This window comes from Leopardus geoffroyi, chromosome C1 (genome assembly GCF_018350155.1).
Source record: "Leopardus geoffroyi isolate Oge1 chromosome C1, O.geoffroyi_Oge1_pat1.0, whole genome shotgun sequence".
NCBI lineage: Eukaryota > Metazoa > Chordata > Mammalia > Carnivora > Felidae > Leopardus > Leopardus geoffroyi.
The window spans coordinates 92,007,480-92,025,248 of NC_059328.1; the positions used below are offsets into that span (position 1 = coordinate 92,007,480).

General features: G+C 38.5%; 1 protein-coding gene across 1 annotated transcript in view; it reads right to left on the bottom strand.

The window, feature by feature from the left end:
* Positions 1–17,769, bottom strand: part of VAV3 (vav guanine nucleotide exchange factor 3) — a 353,758-nt gene that overhangs the window by 255,873 nt on the left and 80,116 nt on the right. Inside the window, exon 2 of the mRNA XM_045478481.1 lies at positions 14,025–14,141. Coding sequence (XP_045334437.1) covers positions 14,025–14,141 — 117 coding nt within the window. The remainder of the gene's footprint in view (positions 1–14,024; positions 14,142–17,769) is intronic.

The window sequence follows — 17,769 nt, forward strand, 5'->3', positions numbered from 1 at the left end:
CTCACATTATTAGAAGTGGGTACACTACAAAGAAAAAGGAAACAACTGAGCATATTAGGTCTATTTCATTTTAAGAAGACTTTGAGGAGAATAAAAACCTTCACATATTTAGAGGATTGTCCTTTAGAAGAGTTAGTTATAAATTCTATGCTGCTACAGGATCCATCAGACAATTTAGGAAGACAGATTATGATTTATTATTAGTGATGATCTTCTAAATAATTCATTATCCATAATTGAAACGGTTGCTATTCAGAAATTTCTGTGCCATCACCAGGAATCTTTCAAATACTGTAGAAGGGAGTCCTGTCATCAGCCCAAAACAGTGTGGGAAAAACGATACATATGTTTGATTGCTTATTTATCTAGATGAGGATCTATCCACTTATGAAAGTCTTGGTGGGGGGGGTGGGGAGGGTGTATTGATCAAATCCAAGTTACAACAAATATAAAAAGTCCTCTGCAATTTTTTTTTTTTTTGGAAAACCAATGCTAATTAATACCATCCTTTTGCTACATTTTATACTCGTTTCACTATAATGCCATGCAATTTTAAATTACTAGCTCCCTAAGAAATCGTCCTTTATTATCTGGAAGTCAGTAAGTTCACACTGTTCTGCTGCTTCACCCCAGAAACTAATAGGCTATTAGAAGAACATCAGCAGTGATATTTGCTAATGCAAGGTAAAGCTTTACAGACATAACAAGCGGACACAGTTCATTCTAACCTGAATCTGGCCTTCTATCCATTTTTTTTTATTACTTTACCCAAACCACACAACCAATGAAATCAGTCTTCAAAACCTGACTTAGGGGTGCCTGGGTGGCTCAGTCAGTTAAGCATCCAACTCTTGATTTTGGCTCAGGTCATGATCTCGTGGTTTATGAGATCAAGTCCTGCATCAGGCTCTGTGCTGTCAGCCTGTAATTCTTCCTCTCCCTCTCTCTGCCCCTCCTCTGCTTATGCACTCTCTCTCAAAATAAACAAAAAAACCAAGCTTCACTTAGACTGATCAATAAAAATGGTGTATTACATATCCTCCCATGTCATAAAACAACCATTCTAGATGATCACTTTGTCTGAGATGAACTATGAGTAGTCAGCTACTTTAAAAAGACAGCCTGAAGGGCAGGAATGATCTACAAGGTACCTCCCCATCCAGAAGCAGCAAGCATCATCCTTCCTATCCTTTACACAGAAACACAGGAGGACAGTAGCAAGGTAAAGCCTACACCTAAGGTCACCAAGCACATTTAGTGTGAAATTGCTTGTGTGCACACAGGCACACACAGTTCCAGGGGGAATATTCTGGAAGATATAAATGCCGTTCATTCATTCCAACCTAATGATTTTTGTTGGCTCTGTGCCTGGCTTGTCCAGACACTGTTAGTCCTTGGACAGTATGTTGATTCAGCAGGATTTTTACTGGCCAAAGGGCATTATAACTGGCATTGAGGCAAATCAAAGAAAGGCCCATAATCAATTAATATTTCTCCAATGCAGTCCTCCAAAGACATAGGCGCTTTAGGTGGAAAATAAGCAACTCAGAAACTAAACTCTGTCCAGAGGAAGCTTGCATGGCTGGTCTCCACACAGCTGCAGCAACTACCAGGTATTGTTTCCTGTAGTTGTTTGGTGTTCATAACACTCCTGACACACACTTCCTCTGCTAGCCTGTGCAGATGAGAGCATTCATCCACTGCTACCTCCCTACCACTCCTCTGAGCATGGGATGCAAACACCAGCATTCTTTTATTGCCACAGATGTGCGTAAGTCATTTAAAAAAACAGGGAGAATAAATATGGAAAATACCATCCTTCTTTTCCAGAAGATCCCGTTGATAGGAAATACATAAGCACAACAGTAGAAGCACAAAAGACCAAGAGTTTTCCACCACTGCTGCTTGTACAGAAGAGTAAGTTGGCTATTAGATCACCTACTGGAGTTAACCAGTTAATTCTCCTTGCAGATTTCTCAAACATCACATTCACAGTAACAGTTTACCAAAAGCAAATCAGACTCAATGAATTGCTTACGTCTTGGATAACCTACCCCTTAAGGTAATATAATAACAGGGTTAAGGAGGTTATGGATCCCTGGACACAGCTGAGATGGGATGTGGGCCAGAAGCTAATATAGGAATAAGAATGTGTGTACTGGTCAGCATATATCTGTCATAGCCTTGGAACAGACAAATACTCCTAAAAAGTGTACTATTACAAAAATTTAAGTATTATAGTTATTTTTTTAAATAATTAAACCCCAAAAAGTTTTTAAGTGTTCTACTAGAGAGCAAATCTCTACTAGATAATCAGCAAATGCCAAAAGACATCAAAAATGAAATACAGGGAAAATTAACGTCAAATATAGTAAAAATGTTTGCAAAATAAAACATAGTAAGTTGCAAAATATATCTACAGAAATGAGTGTAAATGCCATTAGGATTCTTATGCTAAACAAACACTGTAAGTTGTGCCTGCTGCTGCCCTATTATTTCCACTTACAGTGAGCTCCACTTCCCCTCCAGGCACTCAGGAGAATCTCAGGAGTCCATGTTCTCTCTTCCCTCTGCTTGCTCTTTCACTGGTCACGTCAATTCCTAAATGGTGAAAAGCTTTCAAACTCTGGGCCTCTCTTGCCATCGCTCTGGAAAGGTCTGCAATAGTTTTCAACCACATCGCTTTCCTTTCACCTGCCCTTCCGATTGCTGGCATTACAACAATCCTATACAGTCTCCCCTCCATGGTAGTGATTAGGTCAAAGGGCACAACGGGTCATCTCAAGTCTATCTGTTAAGAACTGTTCTCTGGCCCTTCATCAGAATCAGTGCAGACCATGCAAGACCCCAGAGCCCACACACCCTGGCCCCAATCTCTGCTGGACCTCAAGGTCCTGCTCACCCCAACTGCATCTCATATAAAGCTACAGGACTCTCTGAAGAACCACAAATATTCCACATGGATCCCCCCCTTCTGTATCTTTCTATATGACTTTCCCCCTATCCAGAAAGCTCTTTCCCACTTCTGCTTGGAAGCAGTGCAGTAAGACCATTAAGACCATGACCTCTGGAGTTGTCTCAGATCCATGCTGCATCATCTATAAGCTATGATTTGTTTTTTTAACTCTGAATTTCAGTCTCTTCAGCCATCAAATGGAAGCAAATACCAACATTATAGTGTTGCTGTGAGGATAAAGTAAGATGGTACCAAAGACATGGTCTTGGTAAGTTCTTAACAACAGCCAGCAGCAGCAGCACCAACACCCCCTCCTGGTTTTGTATTGTTTGTTGTTGTTGTTTTTGTCTAGATTAAGCATAAGGATAAACTCTGAGGCACCTTCCTTAACCACATTTAGGAACTGCAGAACCCTTTCTCTTGCATAGCATCTTTTCATTTGTCCATTATTGCACTTAGCATGCTATACTACAATAATTTCATTACTTATACCTTCTGCAATATGGCGCATTCCTTCAAGAGAGGATTAAAAACACCTTTGGTTTAAAAGCCTTAGAAGGAAAAAAAAAAGGCTTATACATAAACAAGGTTAACCAAAGATATAACGAAGCTCACATAGATCATCATGTAACAGGAATTACAATATGCAGCTATATGGTACTTAAATTATATGCATGCAAGTTAAAAAAATCATAAATTACATTTATGCATATACTTATAAACAAAAGGTACAATAAATAAATTACTACAGATGGTATGTATGTAGATATGTCTAGTAATCTTGGTATATCTATAAACCCGTACCTGTGTGCTTATTTACATATATATTAAGAATATAGTAGAATTGAAAAAAACTACCACTCAAAAGATTTGAGGTTCATCTTTGGAGGAAACCTTGGCACAGCAAAGAGAAGCTCAGTTTCAGTTCTCAAACTAAATTCCCACTTCTAGATAACCAATGTTCTCCTAACTTTACCAAGTAAAGATGCAAAATCAAAGCAACATTCTTTAACATGCTTTCATCTCTTTATAATGCCTTTATATATGTATATAAGTGTATATGTACAGTTAAATATATATTCTCAAGATTTTAAAGGAATGCCAATATTACCGAAAATAGAATAGACCTGGGCTAAAAGCCTAAGTATTTTCAGAGAGGATTATACAACTAAGAATTATCAAAATAAAGCATTACTTTATAAAATGTAATGTGCTCCTATTACCTTTACCAGTAAGTGACAATTTAGAATCAGAAGAGATTTGAGAGTTGATGAAGCAGAGACTAGGTTAAAGGACTATTCCAAGGGGTTCTGCTGGAAGAAGTGGGGTTAGAATCTATTTAAAGCATGCTTACCTAAAACTTAATTTTTATTAAATATCCAATACTAATATCTGCCTTCACTGGGTCTCCGGGATTTCAAAGAGATTTTTCTTACCACCTTGTCCAAAGTGGCTTCTTCCAGTAGTTCATCATTCTACTGTTTATTTCCTCAATGGTACTTATCATTGGTTGTGATTGTCTTGTTTATTTATGCCTTACTTGTTTTGTTTCCTGAACTCAAACAGCAACTCGAGGGCAGGAGACTGTCTGCCCATGTTGATTAAGCAGCACTTGGCAGTGCCTGGCAGAAAAAGCTCACAAACATTCGCAGAATGAAGAAATAATGGGTGAATTGCTCAAGAGATGGTACCACTGAGCCTACGGCCCACACTGTGCTAACTGTGCAAACCACCAGAGAATCAAATGCATACTCCTCACCACAGCTCATTAGGGCTGTTTTATATGAAGTCCCTGGGAAGTTGGGTAACTTTCCTACATTGGTAACTAGGGACAGGGGAGGGGGAAAACCAGGTTTACTTGATCTCAAAGTCTCAAAATGAGCTGAGGAAGAGAGCAGATTTAATGTGTCAAGGTTAAATTTCTGCAGGACAGAGGAGGACCACAAAGGTTCAGCTGGAACTGAAGAAAGAGGCAGAGAGACATTAGCAAAGTCAGGCCCCAGGGGGTATTCAATATATCCAAGAATCAACTACACACAGAGCTCTAGATAAATCATCCATTCTCAGACTTCAAGCAGTGTATTTCTGTGTGTAATCTTAAAATAAGTCACTAAAGACTAGGGGTCAGGGATATGGGGAGGAAAGAGCACTCTAGACAAAGGAAACAATATTAATAAGTATTAACTGGAGAGTGATGATGACTTTAGTGATTTCATGTGACTGAGGCAAGGTGGGTAATAGAAGTAGGAAAGCAAGAAATAAGGTTAGAAAGGCACACAAGGGGTCTGATCACAAATAACCTTGTGTGACCTGTAAAAGGGTTTGGACTTTATTCTCTTGTAAGCAACAGCGATCCACTGTCAAGTTTTAAACCTAAGAGTAAAATGATCAGTTCTGCATTTTTTGTTATGATTACTCTGAAAGTAAAATCTGGAGTGGTTCAAACCTGAAGGTAGGGAGCTACTTAGAAGCTTCTAAGCTTAGAAGTTAAAATAACTCCAGTGACAAGGGCTGTAACAGAGGCATTTGTAACTTTAGTCCCTGGCAGTGTGAATAAAGCAATAGCTTTACCCAAATAGAAATGGGTGAAGAAAATAAAAGACTAGTTCAATTTTATACATAGTGAGTTTGAAGAGATTGTGTGGTATCTAAATAGTTACTTATATACAAGTTTTAGAAACCCTAGATTTAAGCAAAACCTTAACTATTTTCCTCACTGCAGGACTCATCAGTGCCTCTACTATACTATATCCCATAGAGAATATGCAGTTTAACAAATGTATTTGTACAAGAATATTTTTCCCATGCTATCTATTAATATTTCTCAAGACAATGGGGTTCTTTGGGAAATGCTATTCTAGGAATTTTCAACTGTACTAAGGTTGGAGAGCAGTGCAGAGTTTTTTTGAACCGGCTCAAAAACAATCAGCAGACAAAAAGAAAAGGAAGGAAAAGAAAAAGAACTTGAAAAATCACTAAGGTGTAAAGAATGATCCTGCATGTCTCAGGTACCAGAGTTCTTTGAGGTGCCGTAAAAATGGGAAATCTGCCTGGCATTAAGTACCCTGTGAAATATACTGGCAAACAGACTGAAATAGATGTAGAGGTTGCTAAAAAGGTCAGCTGTGTAAAAAGACAAAAAAAGAATACTGCTAATGATGTAGAGATTGTATTAAAAGCCAACCAGACAGACACATTAGGGAAGGCCAGAAGCTGTTCCCTCCTTCTAGGCTTAAGGAGACACAAATGGAGGTCTTGAACAAGCTTTCTTTGTTCAGGAAGGAATCACTGGAAAGCTCTCCCTTAGTTATGTAAATACAAGCAAACCACCCACTGCTCAAGGGGGAGAAAGTAAAGAAGGCTTTTGTGGGCTGACAGAGGTTGACTCCTCACAATAGCCCTGATAGGCTAGCCTGCTCTAGGCTGGAAGCTGGCTGATTTTGCAGGACAAATCCAGGGCCTTCTTGAAGGAAAGGAACCAGAGATTCCAAATGCTGCTTTATCAGGTTGAAGTTAGTACCTCTGTGAAGGCTGAATAAGGACGCTTTGACTCAAGCCTCCTGGCTGGAAAGTATTCCATGAGCTTCTGAACAGCATTCACTGCTAAAACTGGGAAATGTGGCCTGACCAGGTTCAATGCAGAGGCTAAAATTTGGTGGGGGGGGGGGGGGGGGGGGTGTTGGTAGTGCCTGGTTGAGTGACACTGGACCTACAGTAACATGCCAGCATCAGAGAACAAGAGCTATTGAAGAAGCCCTTGGGACCAGTCTTCAATAGAACCATGCTGGCCAACCATCCACTGGACAGACGTTGAGCTCCTTCTGGTATTTTGAACCAAGGCTGATTAGGGCTCTATGACTGCAAAAGCCCCAAAGACTTGAATAATTTGGGATGAGAGATACTTCAAGCACTGTCAAACTTCTCAAGAGTGGGAGTTCAAAAAGAGAAATTACGTTTATGTGCCAAGATAATTCATCTTAGTTACATACAGATCTTTGAAAAATGTTTCCAGTTGTTGATCAGTGCACATGCACAAGCCAATATGAATTTTTCAAACCACGCCAACATGAGATCTCTGAAGCTACCCAGACCCAAGTGAGGCTCATGCATCTTTGGTAGGGAGGGTTTTCTTGTGACCGGGAAAACCAGGTAAAGTTCCAAGGAGATGCATAGGTAGTAGGAAACCAATTACAGGTCCTCCAGTATTGCTGTGTTGGGATGTATGTGGTGCTTCAGAGGGTAAGCTCCCCAGCACCCACAAGGACTGTAAGCAGGGACGAGAACATGGAGCTTAGCCAGCATCCAGGTAAAAGTGCTGAGAGGCTAGCCTGGGCTAACAGCACAGGCTGGGCAGGAAGAGGTCCTTGAACCTTTTAACATACACCCTGAGGTAAACATGTTAGGCTAAAAAGGATGAAAAAGTGAAAACACACAAACTATAGGATACAACCAAGCAAATACTCTCAGAAGATGATAAGGCATTACAGATGGGCCAGAAATTTGAGCTCACAATGTCAAGGCAGCTTGATAGCAGGTGCTAATAAACTGTTGGCGGTGGGGGACACACACTAATGCCTCTTAGTGGAGATGGTACAGACTGTTGTGAATTTTCATTACACAGACAACATTTTTTCAACATTAAGTTAACCATATACCCCTCGGTTTTTCTCAGCAAGTTCATTTTTAAATGGCCATGTATTTAAGGTGAAGAACTCAACCATTTCTATCTTGAATCTGATGTAGCTGCTAATTTGGTTTATGTGGGGGAGGGGCATTTAATGAGTGTTAAGGTATCAACTACCTTCAGGGAAAGTTTCACTGCAAATCTCTCAACTAATCTCTGCACGCGCATGTGTGCACACGCACAAAGTTAAACGTATTCTTACCAAAAAAAACTAGGAAAACATAAGGTATAAATAACCATTTGTGTGCATACATGCACACACACATGTGCATTGTAACTTTCTTAATAACCTGAGCCAGAAAAGTATCAAACCAAATAAACTTTCAAAAAATGCCCCTAGAATCCTCTTTTGGACTTTACACATATCCACATTCAGAACCGTGAATGATCTGTATCTATCCCAACTACTGGTTCCATACTCAATCTACTTGTTCATTCAATTATTTATTAAGCAATATGCCAGGCATTTTACATAAATGAACTCTGTTTTCATAATAATTCTGTATGGTAGAAATTATTATCCTATTTATAGATGAGGAATCCAAGGTCAGAGGAGTAAAGTAAAAAACTTAGAGGGCACATAGAATCCTGTAGGGTTTTCTGACTTCTTGGACCATTTTATCCAAATCAATAAGTATCTCCAAGCCCTACTAATCCCCAGATGAATGTGTTGGCCTTGTTTAGTCCTTTCTACCCTGTGGTTTTAAGGTCATCTTTAAATCTTTCTGTATGTCCCAACACATAAATACAGCTGGGGGCCTCAGGAGGAAGTGAGCTCCCTGTCTACAGAGGCATGAATGACCACCTGATACCATACAGCACAGATAAACTGGAGAAGAATTTCTGATGCCTTTGAGAGTCTCTTCCAAACCTGAAGATCTAGCAATACTGCTTGAGTCAATGGAAAGGAACAGAAAGCATTTTTTTTTTAATTTTTTTCAACGTTTATTTATTTTTGGGACAGAGAGAGACAGAGCATGAACGGGGGAGGGGCAGAGAGAGAGGGAGACACAGAATCGGAAACAGGCTCCAGGCTCTGAGCCATCAGCCCAGAGCCTGACGCGGGGCTCGAACTCCCGGACCGTGAGATCGTGACCTGGCTGAAGTCGGACGCTCAACCAACTGCACCACCCAGGCGCCCCGGAACAGAAAGCATTTAACACAAAGCTGGGACCATACTTCTACTTATTTACATGCTGCAAAACAGATGTTCTGGGATTCTGTCCTCATACCTCCTTTTCTATATATGATAAAACACATAGAGGCTACCATATGGTGTGCAAGTTGTGTGGACTTTGGTAAGAGAAGAAAAGTTAACTTATCTACACAACTGAAATCAATGGACAGACAAAACCAGGTCAATCACTTAGTTCTCTCAACCAAAAGTGAGAGAAATCTAAGGCAAACTGGCTTGAAGAAAAGAGGAAGAATATACTGGCTCATGTCATGGAAAAAATCCAGAGATATATGTATTTGTCTTTGGGCACAGCATGATTCCAGCCTCACATGTGGGATCCTCCTCAGCTCTGCTCCCTCTAAACTTGATCTGTTTTGAAACTCCACGTGGTACCCAGATGGCTGTGGCTACCCCACGCTTCATAATAGCTGGAGGAGATCACAATAGAATTGCCCCTACAAATGTCTCAACACATCATCTTGGTCCCAAATGAGTGATCTGCCCCATCCCCGAACCTTTCCCTCTGGCCAAAAGGATGGGATATTCTCACTGACCAAACCATCCAAACTATGTGACTGGAAAAGGGTGGTTTCTCAAAGGAGATGCAAGCCCACAGAAGAAGGGACAAGGACAGGATAAAACAGACCAATGCTATGCTACATTAGAAAAAACAAAGTTTATTTCTTCACCTTGCCCCTGCAATGTCATTAATTCTTGCACTCAATTCAAAATTCAACCCCTATGCCTACCGCTGAATTGGAACCCAATTAACACTAGTAATGACAGTTGTAATACTGGTAACAGTAATAGTAGTAACAGCTAGTATTTACAAGTACATACTTTAAATCTAGATACTCTGTTAAGCACTTTACATACATTATCTCTCTAACTTCAATTTATAGATGAGAAAACTGAAACTCAATGAGGTTAAGTATAACTTGTCTTAGATGACATACTAGTAAGGAGTATAACCAGAACTCAAACCAAGATCCAACTCAGAAACCATATTCTTAACCCAAACACAAAATGACCTCTCAATAATGCTCTTACCTGTATCCTGTACTCCCAATGCATTGAACTCCCTTTTGACAATACATGCCCTGAACCTTAACACATTGCTACTACCCTACTGCTACTAGAAGCAGCTAGAACTACCTTTAGCCAGGTGTGATTCTCTTTGATTCAAGAACATAGCACCTTACACTTGAAAGGTGTTTAACAAAGCTTGAAACAACAGATGCGAAGTTCGTTGGTAGCAAGAAGCAGGCCCTTATACCACCCAGAACAACCAAAGGAAGAAGCTGACTTCATCACTCATCTGGACAACAGCAGCAACAGGATTTCTATTACTCACTAGAAATGGTCTCATTCAAGAAAAATCCCATGTACTTCCGCACTATAAATGTGCCAACAGACAGCTCAGTAGGAAACATTTCCAAACAGCAGAATTGTTAATCAGAACATGACAGTCTGCACACAGGAATAGAAGAATAATTTATATACAGCATGGAAATGAGCAAATTTGCAGATCCTGTTGCAATGTAAAAAGTATTTTAATTAGTAACCTTTAATTTTCTAGGTAAAGAAGTTCTTTATTACAATACTTAAAGAAGCCAACTAAGATTACTTTTTTGTTATTATAAAGTCAGAAAAAGATCAATCTTCTTTAAAAGAAAGTAAACTTACTAAGCCAACTTACTAAATTCATCCCCATCCTTGTGAGATTTAATTTAAAAAAAATCAAATTATAGGAAATGTTCATAAGTATTCTTTTGTTGACATATGAGTTTGAAGTGAAATGGATATTATGTTAACATTGGGTAAAGCACTCAATACTAGGAATTAAAGGTAATGCTGAAAGGCAAAATTATTGTTAAGCCCATCTAGAGTGCCCAAAATATTTGTGTTCTTCACTATCTCAAAAACTAAGAGAAAAACTTTCATTCATTTTTGTTAACACCTACAGTATGCTAAACATCTTTCCTCTCTTTCTAAAGATAAAGTATAATTAGATGTCAAATGACAGATCACTTGTACTTTTTAATGTCATGCATTCCTTTAGTTTTCCCAGGATTTGGCTAATTTCTAAAAGAAAATCTATCCATATCAAAGCCTATGATTTAGGGTAGAGTTCCTGAACCCAGAACCAAGGGAGAACTAAGATAAAGATTAGGGAGCAGACTACACCAGAGGGAAGGGAGGGAGGGTTAGCTCAAAACTGACTACATGGCTAGAGACATGAATCGGTCAAACATTTGTAAAGGTAGAGTTCTTAATTTCAACCAGCATTATACTGCAACTCATGCAGTATCCTAAATCTTTCCTCTCTTTCATAAAAAAAAAAAAAATAAAAGTGCAATTAGATTCCAAGTCACAGATCACTTGTACTTTTCAATCTCATATTGTCCCTTGGTTTTCTCCCATGAGTTCATCCTTCTCCCTGAGCATTCACATAGCAGCAAGACCCAAACATAGACAGTAGCCAAGAAAAACAAAGGGCTAAGAGGTCAGAAGGCCTGATACAGATCCAGATCCTGCTCTGTCCCCAACCAAGGAAACCTTTAAATTGCTGTTAAACCTCCATCTCTTGGTTTCCTTATTTGGAATATTTGCTTGCTTCCTTCCTAAGACTATCATGAGAATCAGATGAGGTCTAGATATGAAGCACACTCAAAGTTTCAAAATGAAATAAAAACTTTAGATACTATTATTACAATTAATATATTCCTAGGCAAAAAGGTGTCAAATATATATGAATCCTAGATTCACTATTTATACGAATTGAGGCAGACAGGGGAGCATACATATAAGGATATTTTCTTTTTAGGTTAATCGAAAATTTAATTAAATCCTTAAGAATGAAGAAAAATAAACTAAGCTGTCTACATCCTGTTAAAATTTATCATCACAATTCCAGAAATTATTTGGTCTCCAACACCTTATTCACATTTTTTAAACTTAAAAATTAAAATATGGATAATGATAGCTACCTGGCAGGACTGATACGAAGATTGAGCCAGTATGTACAAAGCACTGGAACCTGCTATGTGAATGTTGCACGATGGTAGCAGTGAGAATCAGTCAGATCTGGGTTCAAACCACTGTTCCAATCTCTACTACATATATAATTTGAACAGAACTTGCATGTCAGAGGGCAGGTATGAGGATTCGTGTGTGTGTGTGTGTGTGTGTGTGTGTGTACACATATATAAAGATTGAAAAGATAGAAGTTATCTCCAAAGTTTTCATTGAGTGATAGTATTGATGTTTTTGCTTAGAGTAATAATGTTTAATAGTAGTAACCCTGGTAAATTATGGCCCACCATCCTAAATTCTTTAACTTTCACTGGTTTATTTAAGTCAAATGTAGTTTGGACACTGCACCAGTCTTGGCAGCAAAAATGTATGATTTTAAAGTGGTAAGTACAGGATCAAGTTCTCAATGACATCCTCAAGTTCAACTCTGCTTCAAATTTATCACTTTCAAAATATTTTAAGTAGCCATAAATACATTTACCCTTGAGAAGCACACAGTTTACTCCTTTATTATTAAGTCTTTAATTTCTCAGCTCCTACAAAGCTTCCATTATGGAAGCACATAGTGGCATTCCACTAGAACAAGGCCATGTATTTCCAAAGAATTTAGATGATGTCCTAATCTTTGTACACACCATTTCTTGAAAATATGAATGAAAAGTGAAGAGCTCCTTAAAAAACTTTAAAAAAATCTGGACTTTTTTTTTCATTTTTAATTTCCCTAATTCATTTTCATTTTTCATTTCCCCAACAGACAGTGAAAAGAAAAGAAAAATCAAAGAAGACTTTTTAAAAGTAGGGGGAAGGGTCAAATAATAAAGGAAACCTGTTTTTAGGCTATTAAGACTTTTTTTTTTAGGGCCAAAAACTTAAAGGACTATCCACCTTACCTGGGATTCTAGTTGATTCCTCTTTGTCTTCAAGGCTTCACATCATGGCCTTAGACAAATGTGTTACCAATCTCTCCACCAGAAGGATTGGTTTTCATTTGATTTGTTACCATGCTATCCTCCATCACATTTTTGGACCTCAAAAGAGTTAAATCACAGCTTGCCAAAGGAAAAAGGAATCTTAGAAACCACAGTCTTACACCCATTTCATTTTGTATAGGCTTCGAGGCTGACAGTCTGATGAGTGTGACTTCCAGAAGATGACCAAGTGACTCTGAGTCAAGAAGCCAAGGCTTCTCTCTTCCTGGGCAGGATGGCTTCCCCGTACTTGCATCAGATTTCAGCATCAAATTTCTTATGAGTCTGTTTCAAGTTTGTGCTATTTATTCCCATGGTCAAGCAAACCAATCCATTGCTTGGTTTTCATTTCATAACCAAAATATTACATCTTAGAAACAAAATGAAGTGTCACTGTCAAAGAGCCTTCTGATGAAATACTAGCACCTGAATTATAAGAGCAAGGGCAAACTTCTCAGTTCCATTTAGTTATCTCCCTTTCTATTTGTTTATTTTCATAATACAATTATGTCAGCAGGAGCAAAAATAAAGTCACCTTAATTATGGCTCTTTATGGCTTCTGACATGTCAAAGTTTAACTTTATGTCCAATCACTTTGAAATTAATATCCATAACTTTTGAAACAATAATCTCTCACCTACTACACACAAGCGTTTAGTATACATACAGATAATACCAAACATTGTAACAATTTACATGTGACAAACATCACTGAAGTCCAACAATCTAACATGTATACACTGAAATCCAAACAATAGAATTACTTGACAATGTCAAACATTTCGGATTCATGTCTCCCCCAACACTTGCCCAAGGGTCAAAATAGGGAGAGGGACAGCAGAACATTCTCAACCTCCAAAACTTAGGTGCCTCTCAGATATAGAAAAGACCAGAGGGGAAAAAATACTGTTCCTACTATCTGTCGCATGTAAAAGAGTAATCCTGCCCTCTGAAATAGCCAACAGGTTACTTCTGGATAAAAGACTCTCCTTATACTGCTTTAAATGAAAAATAATTCTCATTTGGACAATGTTGTTATTTGGGTTTTTTTTGCTAAGTCATTTACCTGCGAAGTTTAACTACCTAATGCACATACCTAGGCCACTTAAGTCACATGTCCTACTTCAACAAGAAATTACAAGTATTAGATAAAATGGTCCCCACTAAAAAAAAAATAATACATAAAAAAATAAATGTAATTACCTTTCCAAAGTCACGAACATCAAACAGGTCAAATGCTTCAAAGAGTTCACTCTTTCTCATTCCAAATGTCTCGCAACAGGCCGTGAGGAATGTCCTTATGTTCTTCAAACAGAGAAACTGAGGAATGGGAAATAGCTATTAGTATATAGTGAATCATTCTGAATGCTCTATATCCTCTATCTACCCAGAATGCTTAAAAAAAAAAAAAAAAAAAAAGTTGACAAGGAAAAAAGTCAATCAACTTTTGAGGTTGCTTTTCAATTAATCCTTCAGCAATATTTGAGTACCTATTTTCATAGGCACAGGTGGCACAGCTATGAAGAAGGTTGACAAAATTTCTTCCCTTGGGAACCTTACATTCTAGTAAGAGCAGACAGATTAAAAAAAAAAAAAAAAAAAAAAAAAAACGAAAGAAAATTCAGCAACAGAAACAACAAAGTAAATATTTTATTTTCATGTGATGGTAAGTGCAGTGGAGAAAAAGCCAGGAAGAGGGACAGGATGCACTGATGGGGATGGGGTGGGGGGTGGGGGGGCATTTAAATGGATGGTTAGAGGAGGTATCAGTGGGAAGAGGGCAAATAAGCAGAGATTTGAAAGTGGTGAAGGAGCAAGCCACACAGAAGTACAGGACAGGTCATTCTAGTATCATTCCATGCTAAAGCCCTGAGGCAAAAGTGTCTGATGTATGTCTAAGGAAGGGACCAGTGTGGCTGGAGCAGAGTGGGTGACAGGGAGAAAGGTAGGAGATGAGCTAGAAAGGTAATGGGGTCAGATGATGAAAGGAACTTGTTGGACCAGCTTTTATGCTGACCAGGACAGAAGTCATTGGAGGGCTTGGGGCAGATGAGGGATATGATCTGATGTTTTATTAGGGGTCTTTCAAGCTGTTGTTTTTAATATAGACTGAAAGGGGCTGGAGCAAAGATGGAGACATGAAAAGCAGATAGGAAGCTATTGCAATAACCAGGTAAGGGACAACTGTGAGAAGACCAGGTGTTTCATTTTGACTATGTTAAATTTGAGACACCCATTAGTCATCCAATGGGATGTGGGGCAGCAGGCAACTAGACAGACAAGTCTGTAGTCCGGGGTACAGGTATGTACTGCAGATATAAATGTGGGAGTCTTTAGAGTATACAGAAGATTTTTAACCATGATAATGCCAGATATGACTTCGGGAGAAAGCAGAAGAGGGGAGAGGACCTGGGACTGAGTAATCCTATGAGATCAGGAAAAGAGCCCACCAAAAGGCTGAGCACAAGTGACTGGTGAGGAAGGGAAAACCAGAACAGGTTTTCCCTAACTCAAGTATAGAAAGTGTTTCTAGAACGAAGGACTGATAAACTGTTAGCTGCTGATAGTAAGATTTGACCAAGTGCTGTCCATGGAACCTGGCTGTGTGAAGGTCACAGGTACACCTTCACAAAAGCAAGTTCCATGTCAACTGGGGAGCTTGGAAAAGGTTTAAGAGACAATGGGAAGAGAGGAAGTGAAAACAGAATATAGAAGATAGACTCTTGAGTTTGCTGCAAAGGGGAAAGAGCATTAAGGATGTAGTTAGAGAAGTCAAGGAAGGGCTTTTTAAAAACAATGGAAGCTGTTACATGTTTTTATTTTGATGGGAATAACTTGGTAGAGAGGGAAAAGTTGGTCATGCAAGAGAGAAGGAGAGTCACCCAGAATGAGGTCCTTGAGTAGGCAAAGGGGTGGGAGTGGGGACTCTGCTGCTCAACTGGAAAAGTCAACTTTGGAAAAGAACATGCACATTTCATCAACACTAATAGGAAGAACAAGAGGGAAGGCAGATCTGTCGACAATTTTAAAACCATAATTTACTTTCAGTATCCAAAAGACTCAGACCCACCAAAGTACACACATACACTGAAAGCAACTTACTTTTTAAAAATATTTTTATGTGTGCCATTGCAGCTCATAAGACTACTATCCTCCAATAAGCGAGAAACCCATTAGCTAATTCAAGCATTCCTTAAGCACTGTCAATGTTTTATTCTGTTGTTTTGTTTTTCATATCGGTTTTTTTACTTTACAGAAAGAACACTTTACTTCCTCTGTATTTGAAATATTCAGACTTTTCACAGGCTTAACTCAGATGCAGTTTGACAATTTACAGGAATCCTTCTCAGAGGTTTAAATATTTCAGGAGGGGTTAAAACCACAGGGGAAGCATCATCAACCCTTTGAAGCACAAAGGCAGAGGCCAATCAGCATATGGAGCTTCCACTTTCACTTTAAAAAATTCATAAGAGACCTTTACAACACAGCATCACTCTACATGTAGCTCTTCCACATAGGATTGCTTATTTACAGATTAAAAGAGTCTTGCATTCTGCCAAGATAGACAATAATTACTCTCTTGGGGATTATGCAACTGCTCTCTTACAATATTTTTTACATAATTAAGTGCCCAACTCATAGCTCACCAAGGAGAAGCATAATTGCACATGCCAACCTCTGAAGATTTCTCACCAAACTCAGATGTCCCCCTGTGTGGGAAAAACTACAGTAGACTTCCACTCAAGTGTTTTCATTATTAACTCAGAAAAGCAATATTGTTTCTGAAACTTAAAAAAAAAAATGTAGTCATTATTGCATACATAATACACACAGATGTAAAAGTGGGTTCCCTTACTTCTGGAACCAACCTTAATCTTATTTGCCCCTTAACTAGTTCAGTTCTATTAAACTCCACAAATATTTAGCGGATTTGGATAAGGTCACTGGCATGCTCTCACTTTTCTAGGTAATCTTCAAATGTGGTCTTCCCTGTAGGTATCTTTTCAGTCAACAGTTTTTGAATGCCCACAACATTCCAGACACTGGAAATGCTGAAAATGAGTACACAAGGTTCTGCCCTCAAACTCCTCTATTAATCTTATCTGGAGATTTTCATAGCTATCCAAAGTTTGGCTAATAACACTAGGATCACACTTCTCATGTTCATGGGTGTTCAGCTCTATGCAGGCACAGGAACAAAGTTGAAGGATGGAGAAGTGGGCCTTAACACTATTGCAGAAGCCCTGGGACTGACAGCTTGCCTGACATTCCCAAGACTTGGGCTTTGTTTTCATCATGCTGAACTTGTTATTTTTCCAGTCGATTCTTTAAAATTTCAAACCAAAAGAAATGTTGAAAAAAAATAGTACAATGAACATTCCATCTACTCAACTGGAACATACGGCCATATCTATGTTTTTCTATGCCAACACTTTATTTACTTATAAAACGTATACTGCTGAAGCAGGTTACAGACATGGCAGCAGTTCACTCCTAAATAACTCAACATGCATTTCCTAGGAATAAAGATAATTTTCCTACATACCTACAATACTATTACCACATCTGAGTAAATTAACAATTCTATATTATCTAATATCTTTTTCATATTCTAATTTCCTCAACTGCCCACACTATGTCTCTTTATGATATCCCCACTCCAGTCTAGGATCTCATTAAAATTTACCTGTTGCATTTGGTTGTTTTATTTTTTGCAGTATCTTTTAATTGAGATATCCTGCTCTATTTTTAACACATTGACTTTTTGAAGATTCCAGACGAGTTGTCTTATAGAATGTCCCACATTTTGGATTTGTCTTACTACTTCCTCATGATATCATTAAACCTGTCCCTCCATGTTGTGTATTTCCAGTGAACCAAAAGCTGAATCTAGATACAAATTAAACAGCTCTGGCAAAAATACTTCATACTGTGAACTTCATATTTC